Source organism: Scyliorhinus canicula, chromosome 17, assembly GCF_902713615.1.
Source record: "Scyliorhinus canicula chromosome 17, sScyCan1.1, whole genome shotgun sequence".
NCBI classification, from domain to species: domain Eukaryota; kingdom Metazoa; phylum Chordata; class Chondrichthyes; order Carcharhiniformes; family Scyliorhinidae; genus Scyliorhinus; species Scyliorhinus canicula.
Window position 1 is genome coordinate 15200837 of NC_052162.1, and position 14207 is coordinate 15215043.

General features: G+C 43.5%; 1 protein-coding gene across 2 annotated transcripts in view; it reads left to right on the forward strand.

The window, feature by feature from the left end:
- Window positions 1-14207, forward strand: part of tbc1d8b (TBC1 domain family member 8B) — a 70552-nt gene that overhangs the window by 14811 nt on the left and 41534 nt on the right. For both annotated transcript variants that reach the window (XR_005457636.1, XM_038774677.1), the window contains exons 3-7: window positions 1316-1434; window positions 3637-3865; window positions 9651-9891; window positions 11951-12158; window positions 13331-13492. Coding sequence is in view for 1 of the 2 variants with exons in the window: in XM_038774677.1 (XP_038630605.1) it covers window positions 1316-1434; window positions 3637-3865; window positions 9651-9891; window positions 11951-12158; window positions 13331-13492 (959 nt within the window). In the remaining variant the exon portion in view is untranslated. The remainder of the gene's footprint in view (window positions 1-1315; window positions 1435-3636; window positions 3866-9650; window positions 9892-11950; window positions 12159-13330; window positions 13493-14207) is intronic.

Genomic DNA, 14207 nt, shown 5'->3' on the forward strand with positions numbered 1-14207 from the left:
CATTTTGGTGCCCAGGAGTTAAATAAACATGACAGCCCTGTTGTGCAGCCAGCTATGTTATATTGCTTGTTTTTTTTAAAGAACTGCTTATACTGCGGGCAGAACATAACCACTTGTTCTCGGCATTCAATGAATGCTAAACCATTACCATTACTCCTTACATGCTGAGAGGCACCTTAGAGCAGTAAGTGGAAGAGGAAAGAAAAAGGTTGGAAAGGGCACAGATACTAGATATTTGAAAAGAAAGGTTTAGTAGCTGAATAGGCCTTATTGAATGACATGAAAATTATGCCTTCAACAGTGGGCACAATATCTTTGACCTCGCAGCAAACTGTTTATCTCAATTGAGCCTCTAACTTTTGCACTAGTTATCCATGAATGTTTCTTGGGGGCAAACCTTCTGAGGCCTCCTTGAACAGCCTGTTAATATTAATATTATCTGGTATAAGTCCACCTGAAAGCTCAAAGATTAACTTGACGCTGTGTTGTTTGTATTGCGCTTTATGTCATTCCTGCGCCATATGTTCAAGACCAAAACTGTTGATTGTCCATTGATATTATTGTTCCTCGAGTGATTGGGGGGGGTGAAGGGAGGGGTCTTTGGCTCATGTTTGTATTTATTTATGTAAAGAAAACATACTGATTTAACTAGAAACTGCATTTTAACCCAACAACACTTAAAATGAGCACTTTAAATGTCTTCTACATGGGAATTGTGACTATGGGTAATAGCATTAAACACGAGACTGAATAAAGCAACAGAAACAGCCACGTCTACTTTCCTTAGCCTAGTCGCTCAGCAGTTTATGGATGATAAGTTGCTCTCCATTTTGGCAGCTGTCCATATTCTCAGTGAGACAGCCTGAAAGGGAAATAGGGCCTGAAATGGGGAATAAGGCCTATGTTAGTGAATGTCTGCCTTTGGCTGCTTAAAACTGTATAAGGAACATTATGGCTTGGGTCACTGTCTGTGCGGAATTTACACGCCCTCCCCGTTTTCTGCGTGGGTTTTCTCCGGGTGCTCCAGTCTCCTCCCACAAGTCCCGAAATACGTGCTGTTACATAATTTGGACATTCTGAATTCTCCCTCCGTGTACCCAAACAGGCTCTGGAAAGTGGCGACTCGGGGCTTTTCACAGTAACTTTGTTGCAGTGTTAATGTAAGCCTACTTGTGACAAAGATTATTATTATTATAATTGCTAAAATGCGCTGAAATGATTCTACTTTGGTTTTGGTTGCTGAGGGTGGCTCTGATTTGCCAATCGTGGTATTTTAAAGATTTATGATTGAAGTTTTATTTTGTTTCCAAACCAGGAGCCAACAGTGAAGAAATAAATAAGCACTGGGAATGGCTGGAACAGAATGTGATGGCAATACTTTCTGTATTTGATAGTAACGAAGATATCACTAGCTTTGTTCAGGGAAAAATACGGGTAAGAATACAAGCAGTTTTCATTCCTGTTGTTTTCCTCTGGGTTCTGCTCAGGTTAGTTTCAGTTTTATAGGCCATCTGTCTCACAGGGCTGAAATTTTCCAGTCGTCCCTGATGGTGGGATCTTCCAGTCGCGCTGATGGTGACCCCTGGTGGTGGAGGGTGCAAACAGTGCGAAAACCCGTTGACAGCAGTAGGACTGGGAGATCCCACTGCCCGCCAATTGCGGGGTGGGTGGAAACTTCTGCCCAATATAACCGATAGTGGAAAAATCTCATTGTATTGTGCCGGTTAAAAAGCATGTAAATGTCACTGTACATCAGTTTAATGCATTATTCAACATCTGGAATCATTTTTGAACAATCCTGCTTAGTGAGGAAGTTGAACTTTCTGTACTGTACTGCAGAATAGCACAGTACAGAATGCACCCACTTGAGGCTGCATTGGCCTTTTGAAAGAGCAGTTTGGTTGGTGCCACTCCAGTTTTTCCCATATCCCTGCATTTCTTCTTCAAGTACTTAACCTGTTCCCTGCTGCTAAATTTGTATCTGCCACCCTTTCAGACGCTGCATGCCAACTGATAATCACTGATTGCATAAGTTTTCCTCATGTTCTTTCCTAAAATCTGTATGCTCTGGTCTTCTGGACTAGCTGGAGACCGGACTATCCCCCAAGAAGCGCTGTGGGACCCCTCAAAAGTCCCAATTTGAACTTCCAATAGCCCATTTCTCTGGCACCCTCCGAAAAAGCCTCAACTCTGCATTATAGAATCAGAGACTGCAGATGGTGTTGTCTTGCTTACCTGCATAGTTACTCAGGAAATATTAGACCAATTTAAAACCAAATCTAACACCTGGGTAAGTACAGAATTGTACCAATTTGTCTCTGCTAATTATCCCCATCGATATCCATCACCTCACATTTAATTGCATTGAATATCATCTCTCATGCCCCCTCCCCCCATTCTCCAAGCTTGTCTGCTTGAAGTGTGTTTCCTGTCTGCCTCCGTATTCACGGCACTCGCCTCCGTATTTGCGGTACTTGAAAGTTTTGCATCGTCTGCATATTTTGAAATTGTGTTTTAATACATCCAACTCATTATATCATAAATAGCACGGGCATTAGTATTTCAGGAGCTCCTTTTGAACTTCCCTTGGGCGGAATTCACCGAACCCCGCAGGGTCGGGGAATCGCCCGGGGCTGGCGTAAATCCCGCCCCCGCCGTGGCCGGAATTCTCCGCCACCCGGGAATCGGCGTGAGCGGGAATCACGCCCTGCCGATCGGCGTGCCCCCCGCGGCGATTCTCTGGGCCGAAGTCTCGCTTCTGACAGGCCAATCCCGCCGACGTGGTTTAAACCACCTCTGTGCCGGCGGGATTGGTGGCGCGAGCGGGGTCCTGGGGGGGGGGGGGGTGGGGGGCGTGGGGCGATCGGACCCCGGGGGGTGCCCCCACGGTGGCCTGGCCCGCGATCGGGGCCCACCAATCGGCGGGCGGGCCTGTGCCGTGGGGTTCTCTTTTTCTTCCGCCGCCGCCACGGCCTCCACCATGGCGGAGGCGGAAGAGACCCCCTCCACCGCGCATGCGCTGGTGGTGACGTCAGCGGCTGCTGACGCTCCGGCGCACGCACGGACCGGCGAAGGCCTTTCGGCCAGCCCCGACGCCGGGCGACGTAGTGCCAAAGGCCGTTGGCGCCGGTTTTGGCGCCAGTCGGCGGAGCGGGAACCACTCTGACGCGGGCCTAGCCCCTAAAGGTGCGGAATCCGCGCCTTTTGGGGAGGCCCGACGCCGGAGTGGTTGGCGCCACTCCGCTACGCCGGGACCCCCCCGCCCCGCCGGGTAGGGGAGAATTGTGCCCCTTGTGTCTGAAAATTTAGCTATTCACCACAAGTTTCTGTTTTCTGCCCCATAGCCAACTTAGTAATAGTGTGTTTCTTCTCTAACAGACTTGGCTGTGAATTATTTTTTAAACTAATTATATGAAATCTCACATTTATCGATTGGATTAGTTCTGCAATGTAAAATAATGATACATGAAAAATATAATTAGGGTGATTGGAAGGAATGTGGAAGTGGCCACAGACAGATCAGCCATTTCTTATGACCGCATAATCTTATGAGAAAGGTGTTTTAGGAGGTATGAAGTACACACATTGTTAATCATACATTGTACTTGAGGATTTCTCCATTATTTCTATTTTAAGGGTCTAATAGCAGAAGAGTCTCAAAGTGCATCAATGAAGGAGGAAGATGACCCTGAGAAATTTCGTGAGGCCCGGTTGAAATTTGATAAGTGGTTTGGGCTGCCTGAGCAAGAGAAACTGGTGACCTATTATTCATGCAGTTACTGGAGTGGACGGGTGCCGTGCCAAGGTTGGGTGTATCTCAGCACCAACTTCCTCAGCTTCTATTCCTTTTTCCTAGGCAAAGAAGGTGAGAGTCTGTGACGATTCACTTCATGACTGATTGTCAGGTCCATATACATTTCTGCAATATATTGTATTTAAAATCTAATCTATTATTAGTGTATGTGTCACAACCCCTGTGGTCACCATGTCTAGTAAACATTCTTATGAAGTATGTGATGTGCCAGGGCCCAATTTGGAGTCTGTTTTCCACCTATTCCAGTGTACTTATTGCTCTGGTCACTGCACACTTAAAAGAAAATGTCATGGTTTGAGGTAAACAAAAATTGCCTCCACCTAGTTGCCCTAGTTGGAGATGTTATTGTCGCTGCTGCAGCTGCTCTCAATTGCCTGACACGGATTAATTTGCTGAGTCTGCATTTTTTAAAAAACTTGTTCGGAGAAGTCCATGTGGCGAAGAAAATGCTTAGAATGTGAGCATTTGCAGGTCATTAAGTCTGTACAGATCCAGAGATAGGGGTAAACCCAGGTTAAAGAGGTGTGAATTGTCTCAAGCCAGGACAGTTGGTAGGATTCCGCAAGCCCAGGCCGGATGGTGGGGGATGAATGTAATGTGACATGAATCCCAGGTCCCGGTTGAGGCTGCATTCATGTGTGCGGAACTTGGCTCTAAGTTTCTGCTCGGCAATTCTGCGGTGTCGCGCGTCCTGAAGGCCGCCTTGGAGAACGCTTACCCAGAGATCAAAGGCTGAATGCCCTTGACTGCTGAAGTGTTCCCCGACTGGAAGGGAACATTCCTGCCTGGTGATTGTCACGTGATGTCCGTTCTTTCGTTGTCGCAGCGTCTGCATGGTCTCGCCAATGTACCACGCTTCAGGACATCCTTTCATGCAGCGTATGAGGTAGACAATGTTGGCCGAGTCGCACGAGTATGTACCGCGTACCTGGTGGGTGGTGTTCTTGCGTGTAATGGTGGTATCCATGTCGATCATCTGGCATGTCTTGCAGAGATTGCCATGGCAGGGTTGTGTGATGTCCTGGTCGCTGTTCTGAAGGCTGGGTAGTTTACTGCAAACAATGGTTTGTTTGAGGTTGCGCGGTTGTTTGAAGGCAAGTAGTGGGGTGTGGGGATGATCTTGGCAAGATGTTCATCTTCATCGATGACTTGTTGAAGGCTGCGAAGAAGGTGTCGTAGTTTCTCCGCTCCGGGAAAGTACTGGATGACAAAGGGTACTCTTTCGGTTGTGTCCCGTGGTTGTCTTCTGAGGAGGTCAGTGCAGTTTTTTGCTGTGGCGCGTTGGAACTGTCGATCGATGAGTCAATCGCCATATCCCGTTTGTACGAGGGCATCTTTCAGCATCTGTAGATGTCTGTTACGCTCCTCCTCGTCTGAGCAGATCCTGTGTATATGGAGGGCTTGTCCATAGGGGATGGCTTCTTTAATGTGTTTAGGGTGGATGCTGGAGAAGTGGAGCATCGTGAGGTTACCGTGGGCGTGCAGTAAAGCGAAGTGCTGAGGTGACCGTCCTTGATGGAGATGAGTGTGTCCAAGAATGCAACTGATTTTGGAGCGTAGTCCATGGTGAGTCTGATGGTGGGATGGAACTTATTGATGTCATCATGTAGTCGTTTCAGTGATTCTTCGCCGTGGGTCCAAAGGAAAAAAAATGTCATCGATGTATCTGGTATCTAACGTCGGTTGAAGATCCAGTGCGGTGATCTGTAAAGATTCTAAGCATTGTCTGGCATCTTTGAATTTGTCTATATATATGTTTCTGGAACATACCTCTTCATTCACCTGAGGAAGGAGCAGTGCCCCGAAAGCTAGTGTTTGAAACAAACCTGTTGACTTTAACCTAGTGTTGTAAGACTTCTTACAATTTTAAGTTGGATTAGGAGCTGTGTGGGTTTCTTGTTGTTTAATGGAAAATTGTTTAGTTGTGTTAAGGGATATTTGGGAGCTGTTTTGTGTGTGGAGTTAAAAGTTTAATATTGCATTTATGATAAAGTTTTGTTTTAGAAATACCAAAGTCCTATATTTTTCATGCAATCACTCCTATAGCGAGATCATTCTTTCCGCACAGTCTTAAAATAAACTAAAATATTGGGGTTTCAGATCAGTATCCTAGCCACTGTTGGGATCTTGTCTGTGGTCGTAACAATATGTAGAAGCCAGAAACTTTGCTGCCTGCAGATGCACACAGAGATGTCTGTAAACCATGCTCTTTCTGTTAGAAGTCATGATATATCATTGTTCTAGGCAATGTGTATTATGTAACAGTTTTTCAGTGGTGAGAGACAAATAGACCATCTATTAACAAGACAATGGAGACAGTAAGAAAAATTGAGTTGTTGTCAAAAGATTGACCTTGATAAGGAGTTAGTGTTACTCTGCTGGGCTTGGCCTCACTGAGGATAATCATCTGTGGTTGAGATTACTGATGCTCTTTAAATAGTTTCTGCAGGATTGGTGTTCATTCCTTTTTGGTGAGGCATCCAAACTGGAAACATTAGCTCCCTTCTCTCTCCACAGATGCTGTCTGACCTGATGCGATTGTCCAGTATTTTCTGCTTTTGTTGCTATTGTAGGAAATCTCTAAAACCCCTTGCCATGTTAGAAAGGAGCTTCCTGGTATGGGATCAGCAGTGAATACCTCTGTGTTTCGTTGTTGTTCATCTGGAGCAAAGACTTTGTGGTGGGGCAATTGAGGAACAGTGGGGGACTTTCAACGGGATCTTTCACAGTGCTTAGAAAAAATGTATACTTGTGAAAAGAAAGGACTGTAGGAAAAAGGGTAATCAGCCATGGATGTCTAAGGGAATAAAGGAGGGTATCAAACTGAAAGAAAATGCATACAAAGTGACAAAGATTGGGGCAGCACGGTAGCATGGTGGTTAGCATAAATGCTTCCCAGGTTTGATTCCCGGCTGGGTCACTATCTGTGCGGAGTCTGCACGTCCTCCCCGTGTGTGCGTGGGTTTCCTCCGGGTGCTCCGGTTTCCTCCCACAGTCCAAAGATGTGCGGGTTAGGTGGATTGGCCATGCTAAATTGCCCGTAGTGTCCTAAAAAGTAAGGTTAGGGGGGGTTGTTGGGTTACGGGTATAGGGTGGATACGTGGGTTTGAGTAGGGTGATCATTGCTCGGCACAACATCGAGGGCCGAAGGGCCTGTTCTGTGCTGTACTGTTCTATGTTCTATGATTAGTGGGAAACTAGAGGATTGGGAAATCTTTTTTTTTATAAATTTAGATTATCCAATTATTTTTTCCAATTAAGGGGGCAATTTAGCATGGCCAATCCACCTACTCTGCACATTTTTGGGTTGTGGGGGCGAAGGATTGGGAAATCTTTAAAGGTCAACAGAGAGCCACGGAAAAAGCTATAAAGAAAAGCAAGATACATTGAGAGAGTAAACTAGCTCAGAATATTAAAAAGATAGCAAACGTTTCTGCAAATATATAAACCGTAAAAGAGTAGCCAAAGTCAACATTTAGAGGGTGAGAAGGGGGATTTAATAATGGGAAATGAGGAAATGGCTGAGGCCTTGAGCAGGTGTTTTTTTAAACCTACCAATGGAAGACACAAATAACATGCCGATAACATGGCAAGGAGGCTAGAGCAGCTGAGGACATAGAATCGATCATCGTGACTAAGGAGGTAGTGTTGGGCAAACTAATGGAGCCAAAGATAGACAAGTCTCCTGGCCCTGATGGAATGCATCCCAGGGTACCAAAAGAGATGGTGGGGGTAATAGCAAATATGTTCATGGTAATTTACCAAAATTTGCTCGACTCTGGGGCAATTCCGACAGAGTGGAAAACAGCAAATGTGAAGCCACTGTTAAAAAAGGAGGGGGCGGCATATGGTGCAGTGGTTAGCACTTGGACTGCGGCGCTGAGGATCCGGGTTCGAATCCTGGTCCTGGGTCACTGTCCGTGTGGAATTTACACATTCTCCCCATGTCTGTGTGGGTTTCACCCCCACAATCCAAAGATGTGCACGTAAAATGGATTGGCACGCTCAATTGCCCCTTAGTTGGGAAAAAAAAATTTGGGAACTATAATCCGGTTAGCTTAACTTCTGAGTGGGGAAAATGCTTCCTATAATTTAGGAAGAATTAGCGAGACATCTGGACAGAAATTGTCATGTTGGGCAGATGCAGCATGGGTTCATGAAAGGCAGGTCATGTTTGACTAATTTAGTGGAATTCTTTGAGGATATTATGAGCACAGGGACAGGTGGATGTGGTGTATCTGGATTTCCACAAGGCATTCGACAAGGTGCAACACGAAAGGCTGCTGCATTAGGTAAAGGTGTGTGGCGTTACAGATAATGTATTAGCATGGATAGAGGATTGATTAACTGATAGAAAGCAAAGAGTGGGGATAAATGGTTTTTTTTATGGTTGGCGATCTGTGGCTAGTAGTGTGCCTCGGGGTCCGCAATTAGACATTACAATTTAAGGCGGCATTTAGGACGCGCGACAACGCAGAATCGCTGAGCAGAAACTTATAGCCAAGCTCCGCACACATGAGTACGGCCTCAACTGGGACCTGGGATTCATGTCGCATTACATTCATCCCCCACCATCTGGCCTGGGCTTGCGAAATCCTACCAACTGTCCTGGCTTGAGACAATTCACACCACTTTAACCTGGAGTTATCCCTATCTCTGGATATGTAAAGATTCAATTACCTGCAAATGCGCGCACTCTCAGCATTGTCTGGCATCTTTGAATTTGTCTATATATATGTTTCTGGAACATATCTCTTCATTCACCTGAGGAAGGAGCAGTGCTCCAAAAGCTAGTGTTTGAAACAATCATGTTGGACTTTAACCTGGTGTTGTAAGACTTCTTACTGTTCTCAGCCCAGTCCAACGCCAGCATCAACACATCATGCCAAAGTGTGGCATGGCACATCACAGAAAGGGCCAGAGTCAGTGAAACAAAGGATGTGGAGGAGCGTGAGGGGGGGTTACAGAGATGGTTTGGGCAAAACTGTTGTGACTTGAGGATCGGTGGGACTAGCATTAATTGAGAGGCTTCTTAATTGGCCGATCCCTAAAATGGTTTGAGTGAGGGGGAAGTAACTTGATGAAATCCAAATTCTTTCAGTTGCCAAGTGACCAATTTCCTTTGAAAGCAGCAATCAGAATCACCAATGCCCCAGTTCCAAAACTACTCCTTTGAAATTTTGCTTCTGTTTCCAACTTCACCATTGCAAACGTCTACAACATCTGTTTTACATGACCATCTAAAGTCAAAGTTAGACCTCGGGATTTTATAAGTAACATCCTTTTTTTAAACTGGGGTCCACAAAGTTTTCAAATATTTGTTGTCAGAGTTTTGTATTTTTCAGTGTGGTTTATGGCTTGCTAATGTCAATATTATTTTCCTTCTGGACAATTGTCGCACTGAATTTGCAAGTTAGTGCCTGCAGGGGCTATCCCCAATGATGGGCTGAGTTTACGGGGGATCCTTGGCGCACACTTTGAAGATCGCTGAGTCAATCGCATCGTTCCCTGTTGGGAAGGTGGGTGCAGAGACTTCTGCTCAGATGTTTGCCAATGACTCAATAGTCACTCAAATACCAATTTCATTCCTTCCCCTGTTAAAGCTCATTATAATCTATATGTGGAGCATAATGCTCGTGGAGCAATATAATTTCTAGGTCTCTAAACTGTTAAATATTTCCGATCTTGCTGCTGATCTGTGCCTGGTGCTGTTGAGATGCAATTATTTAATATACCTAATATAATCAACAGAATTTTATTTTTGCTGATATACAGAGAGGACACAATAATGACTTCCTATATTATATTGATTTTCCAAATTTTGTTTAACTTCTAGTTAAAATAATAATTTCCTGGGATGAGATATCAAAACTTGAGAAGACTATGAATGTCATCCTGTCTGAGAGTATACACATTTGCAGTCACGGAGAAGACCATTATTTTTCAATGTTCATGCATTTGAATGAAACCTTTCTGTTGATGGAGCAGCTTGCAGATTATGCTGTAAAGAGATTATTCGACAAGGAAGCATTTGAGACTGATTTATCACTCGGTGACCCTTTACAAATAACAAAAAGGTAATGGCCAAATACTGCATTCTGGTGTGGTGTAACTATGAGAAATGTTTGGCTCCCGACCATTAAATTTGCCTCGAGGTATGAAATTCATGATGAGAAACCTCATAAATTGTAGGTTCTAAAATGCTTATACCTCTATAAATGCTTTATTTACAAATGAAGAGATTAGGAGTGCAATGTATGTTTAAAGATGAGGACTGGGATTGTTTTCCTTCACATGAATGCCCTTGGCACTCATTTGGTGGCTCCCGAAGTAATACGGCTGAGTATTAAACCAACATTTTTAATGTCTTGTCTCGTGAGTGATGGAGTTATAAAATCCACAAATATGTGGTGATGACCCATGATTTGGTGTAAAGGATTTTTTCCTTCACTTTTTCAGGTAGATTTAGCCCAGTTCTTTAATCCTCATCTCACCCACCATCACTCTCATCATTCATCGCTGGCCTAGTTAAACCTAGTTGTTGGTCCTGATGATCCTGAGCACTTGAAAGCTATATGACATTCCCTGTGAATTATTTGTTTAATGCTTTTTGTCAAGAATGTCACTTAGGGATCTTAAGAATATCACAATACCTGTGATTCACCAATCTGCTCTGTACTAACCGGGGTAGCAGGAAGATGCCAATGAAAAACAGGAGGCTTCCTTGCAAAGGATGGAGAAATAGAAATAGGTGTTGCTTAAGCCAGTCATGTGTGCCTCCTTGCAGGTAGATGTACATTAGAGAGGCCCAAAATGGTCATTACTAGACAATGACCATCTCCCAATAAGAATCTATTCACCTACCTCTGATGTTCAATGGCATGGCCATCATTGGATCTCCTATCGTCAGCATCCTGAGGGTTACCAGTCGTATCAATGCTGTGGCAACACAAGTAGGTCAGAGGCTGGGAATTCTGCAACAAGTAACTCATCTCACTCCCCAAAGCCTGTCCACCATCGACACGGCACAAGTCATGAAAATACGTGCCACTTGCCTGGATGAATGCATTTCCAGCAACACTCTAGAATCTTACCACCACCCAGGACAAAAGATCCCAGTTTTATTGTCATCCCCTCCATCACTGGCACATAGTAGGGGCAGCAGTGTGTATAATCTCTGAGGGACACTGCTGCAACTTTCCAAGCGCCCTTTCACAGCACCTTACAGAAATACGACCTCTACCAGTTAGAAGGACAAGAACTGCAGGTGCATGGTGCCCACAGGTTCCCCTCTAAGCCGTATGGCATCATGACTCTGAACTCTATTGTCATTTCTTCACTGTTGCTGGGCCCAAATCCTCAGGTTGTACCAGCATGGAATTTGAATCTTGTTTTGAGTTAGATGATGTCCAATCCATTTTGAAATCAGGGAGGTATGAGATTTCAAAATTTCCTCACTTAAAAAAGTCTCTTCACTGGTACTCAGCTTTATGCAGAGTGAGATTCATACATTTGTGGGGAATCTACTGTTTAACTTGACATATGAACGCAGTGATGTTAATGGCATCAAAGAAAAATATTGCACCAAACCTCAGCATCAAAATTAAATTGGAATGCTTTACTGCTTTTGTTTGTCTCAAAGGTTCTGATCAGGTGAATCAATAGAAAAAGGAATCTGAATCTGTTTAGAAAGGGAATTGTAAGATGTACTGATCAGGTGACATAAATTTGAGGGAATTTTAATGGACAAACACAGGGCAATGATATCCTTGTCCCACACCCGCTCCAGGATAGGGGAATTTATATTTGTGAATAAACAAAAATAGTTCAGATTTCCTTAATGCGGATAATGCATTAAACGTCTAATGTCCATGTATATTTTCTAGTTTAAAATATGTTGAAATGAATCATACTTTCTGTTTTGTGTCTGAAGAATTCCCAGCAGTGCATAGTGGATGCTATATACAGTTGATTGGTAAATTGGGCAATGAGATATTTCTGTGCACAGACTAAGCTCGTTTGTTGAAGACATTTTGTTTTGGGTGTTCAATGTGAATTCATTTTTTCCTAATGACTGAAAAAAACCCAGCTTTCTCTCAGTGTTACTTGGATATCATTCCTTTTGTTTTTCTTCAGAGGTCTGGAGAATCGAGCGAGGACTGAATATTTCACAGCACTCTTCAGACTGCCCAGGGAAGAAAGTCTGGATGAAACGCTGGACTGCTTTCTTTGGATCCCTTTTTGGCATGCCCACGCATTTGGGAAAATGTTCATTTCAGATAATTACGTCTGCTTCAGTAGCCAAGATGGGAGTCACTGCAATGTTATCATTCCATTGCGGGAGGTAATGTTTAATAGAGAAGAAATTATTTACCATTTAATGGCAAAAAGTATTGGGGGGGGAAAAAATTGTCATTTTTCTTTGATATTTTATAACTGTTATTAAGGCTAAAACCCAGTTATAAATCCTTCTTAAGGGATATTTTTTCTGGGTAATATAGTGAAAAGGTTAGACATTCTTATCGCCCTATATTCACATCAAGGAAGCTTATTATTATTAACCTGCATTGTAGGTTCGGGTTTGCAACATTTTTCCGCTGCTCTCTTTTAAAAGGAAGTATCAGAGAGCTGGGCACTTGCTTAGATGCAAAGGAGAAGTATTCAGAGGGTGAGTGCACCACAACATTTTCACTGCTCACGTTTTTCTGGGCGTGGTAAGAAGTCTCTCAACACCAGGTTAAAGTCCAACGGTTTATTTGAAATCACAAGCTTTTGGAGCGCTGCAGCTTCCATCACCTGATGAAGGAGCAGCGCTCTGAAAGCTTGTAATTTCAAATAAACTGTTGGACTTTAACCTGGTGTTGTGAGACTTCTTACTGTGCCCACCCCAGGCCAGCGCCGGCATCTCCACATCACGTATTTTTTAGAAATGGGAGGTTTGATGGGTAGTGTTAAGGGTTGAAAATTGTAAAATGGCCAGGTCCTCTTGTCCCACTTCTTTCTTGCTTAAACATTTACTCCAGAGGGATGTTGTTCTAAAATCAACTGACCGGGCTGTGAGATTTTCACATTCCAATTTATACCAGTATTGCTACTGGCAAAGTTTCATTATCCATTTTATGCTCGAGGGGTCTTTGCTTTCACACTGTTCCAGTTTTACATTCTTGCATACGAACAGTATCCTGTTTTCACAAAGGCACTGGTGCAAACATAAAGAAGTTAGTTAATCATGGCTGATTGGCTAGTGTTTTGGCTGTTGTTGCATATGCAGTAACTTTATGTTATGCACTGAGGCTTAAAAAATCATTATAGCCCAGGTCACATTTATATATAAGTATTATAGAACTGTTTGCTCCATGTTTCAATTATGAATCTTCATTATATAACATCTCTCTGATACAGTTGGAGTGTTTTTGATGTTTTGACTCTTTCTCTATGCCCTTTCCATTTCCATACGCCAAGCTCATTATAGTCTCTGAAAATGTGGATATCAAATTGATGTGGCTTCTCTAACAGGTCATTGGCACAGACAGTTCAGGCAAACACATCTCCTTCAGTACTAGATGTAAAATAACCTTTCGCTTCACGGAAATAAAGGACAGCGATGGCCTTGTGAAGAAACTGCAAGGGAAACTGAACTGTGGCAAAAGTACACAACACGCTTTAGGAATTGAAGAGGTAATAATATTTTGAGAGATTGTAATGTGTACTATTTACGAAAGTGGCCCTGAAATTTGGTGGTGCAGATTGTCTTGAGTTCCAGAACATCTGTTATGAAATATTGGGCACAATAAGAAGTCTTACCAACACCAGGTTAAAGTCCAACAGGTTTATTTGGAATCACTAGCTTTCGAAGAGTAGCTCCTTCATCAGGTAAGTGATGAAGGAGCTATGCTTTGAAAGCTCGTGATTCCAAACAAACCTGTTGGACTTTAACCTGGTGTAGTAAGACTTCTTACTGTGTTCAGCCCATTCCAATGCCAGCATCTCCACCTCATGAAATATTGGGACTGTAGTTGGTGGCTGCCTATCATCTTGCACCGCAAGCTTCCGATTTCATTATCGGCAGTCGAGTACACAATGTTCCTGACGTTCTCTCATGGGTCTCTGAGCACTTGCTTTCAGATTGGCTGCAACCTGTGAGCAGGTTACAGCCTTATTTGAGACATTCATGTGCCCATAAAGGCAAGGACCAAATTACTTTTTAAGACCTGTCTTCGGCATAGATAATATCCTGGTAAAGTGGTCAAAATAAAAGATGCGTGATAATCACTTTGCACAGCATTCCCTATTGTAAAGATCCCGGACCAGACCCCAATTTATGTTAAGAAACCAGGCGAGACCCCAATGATTTTTTCAATTTGTAAAACTCTGAGGGAAGGATACTTCATCC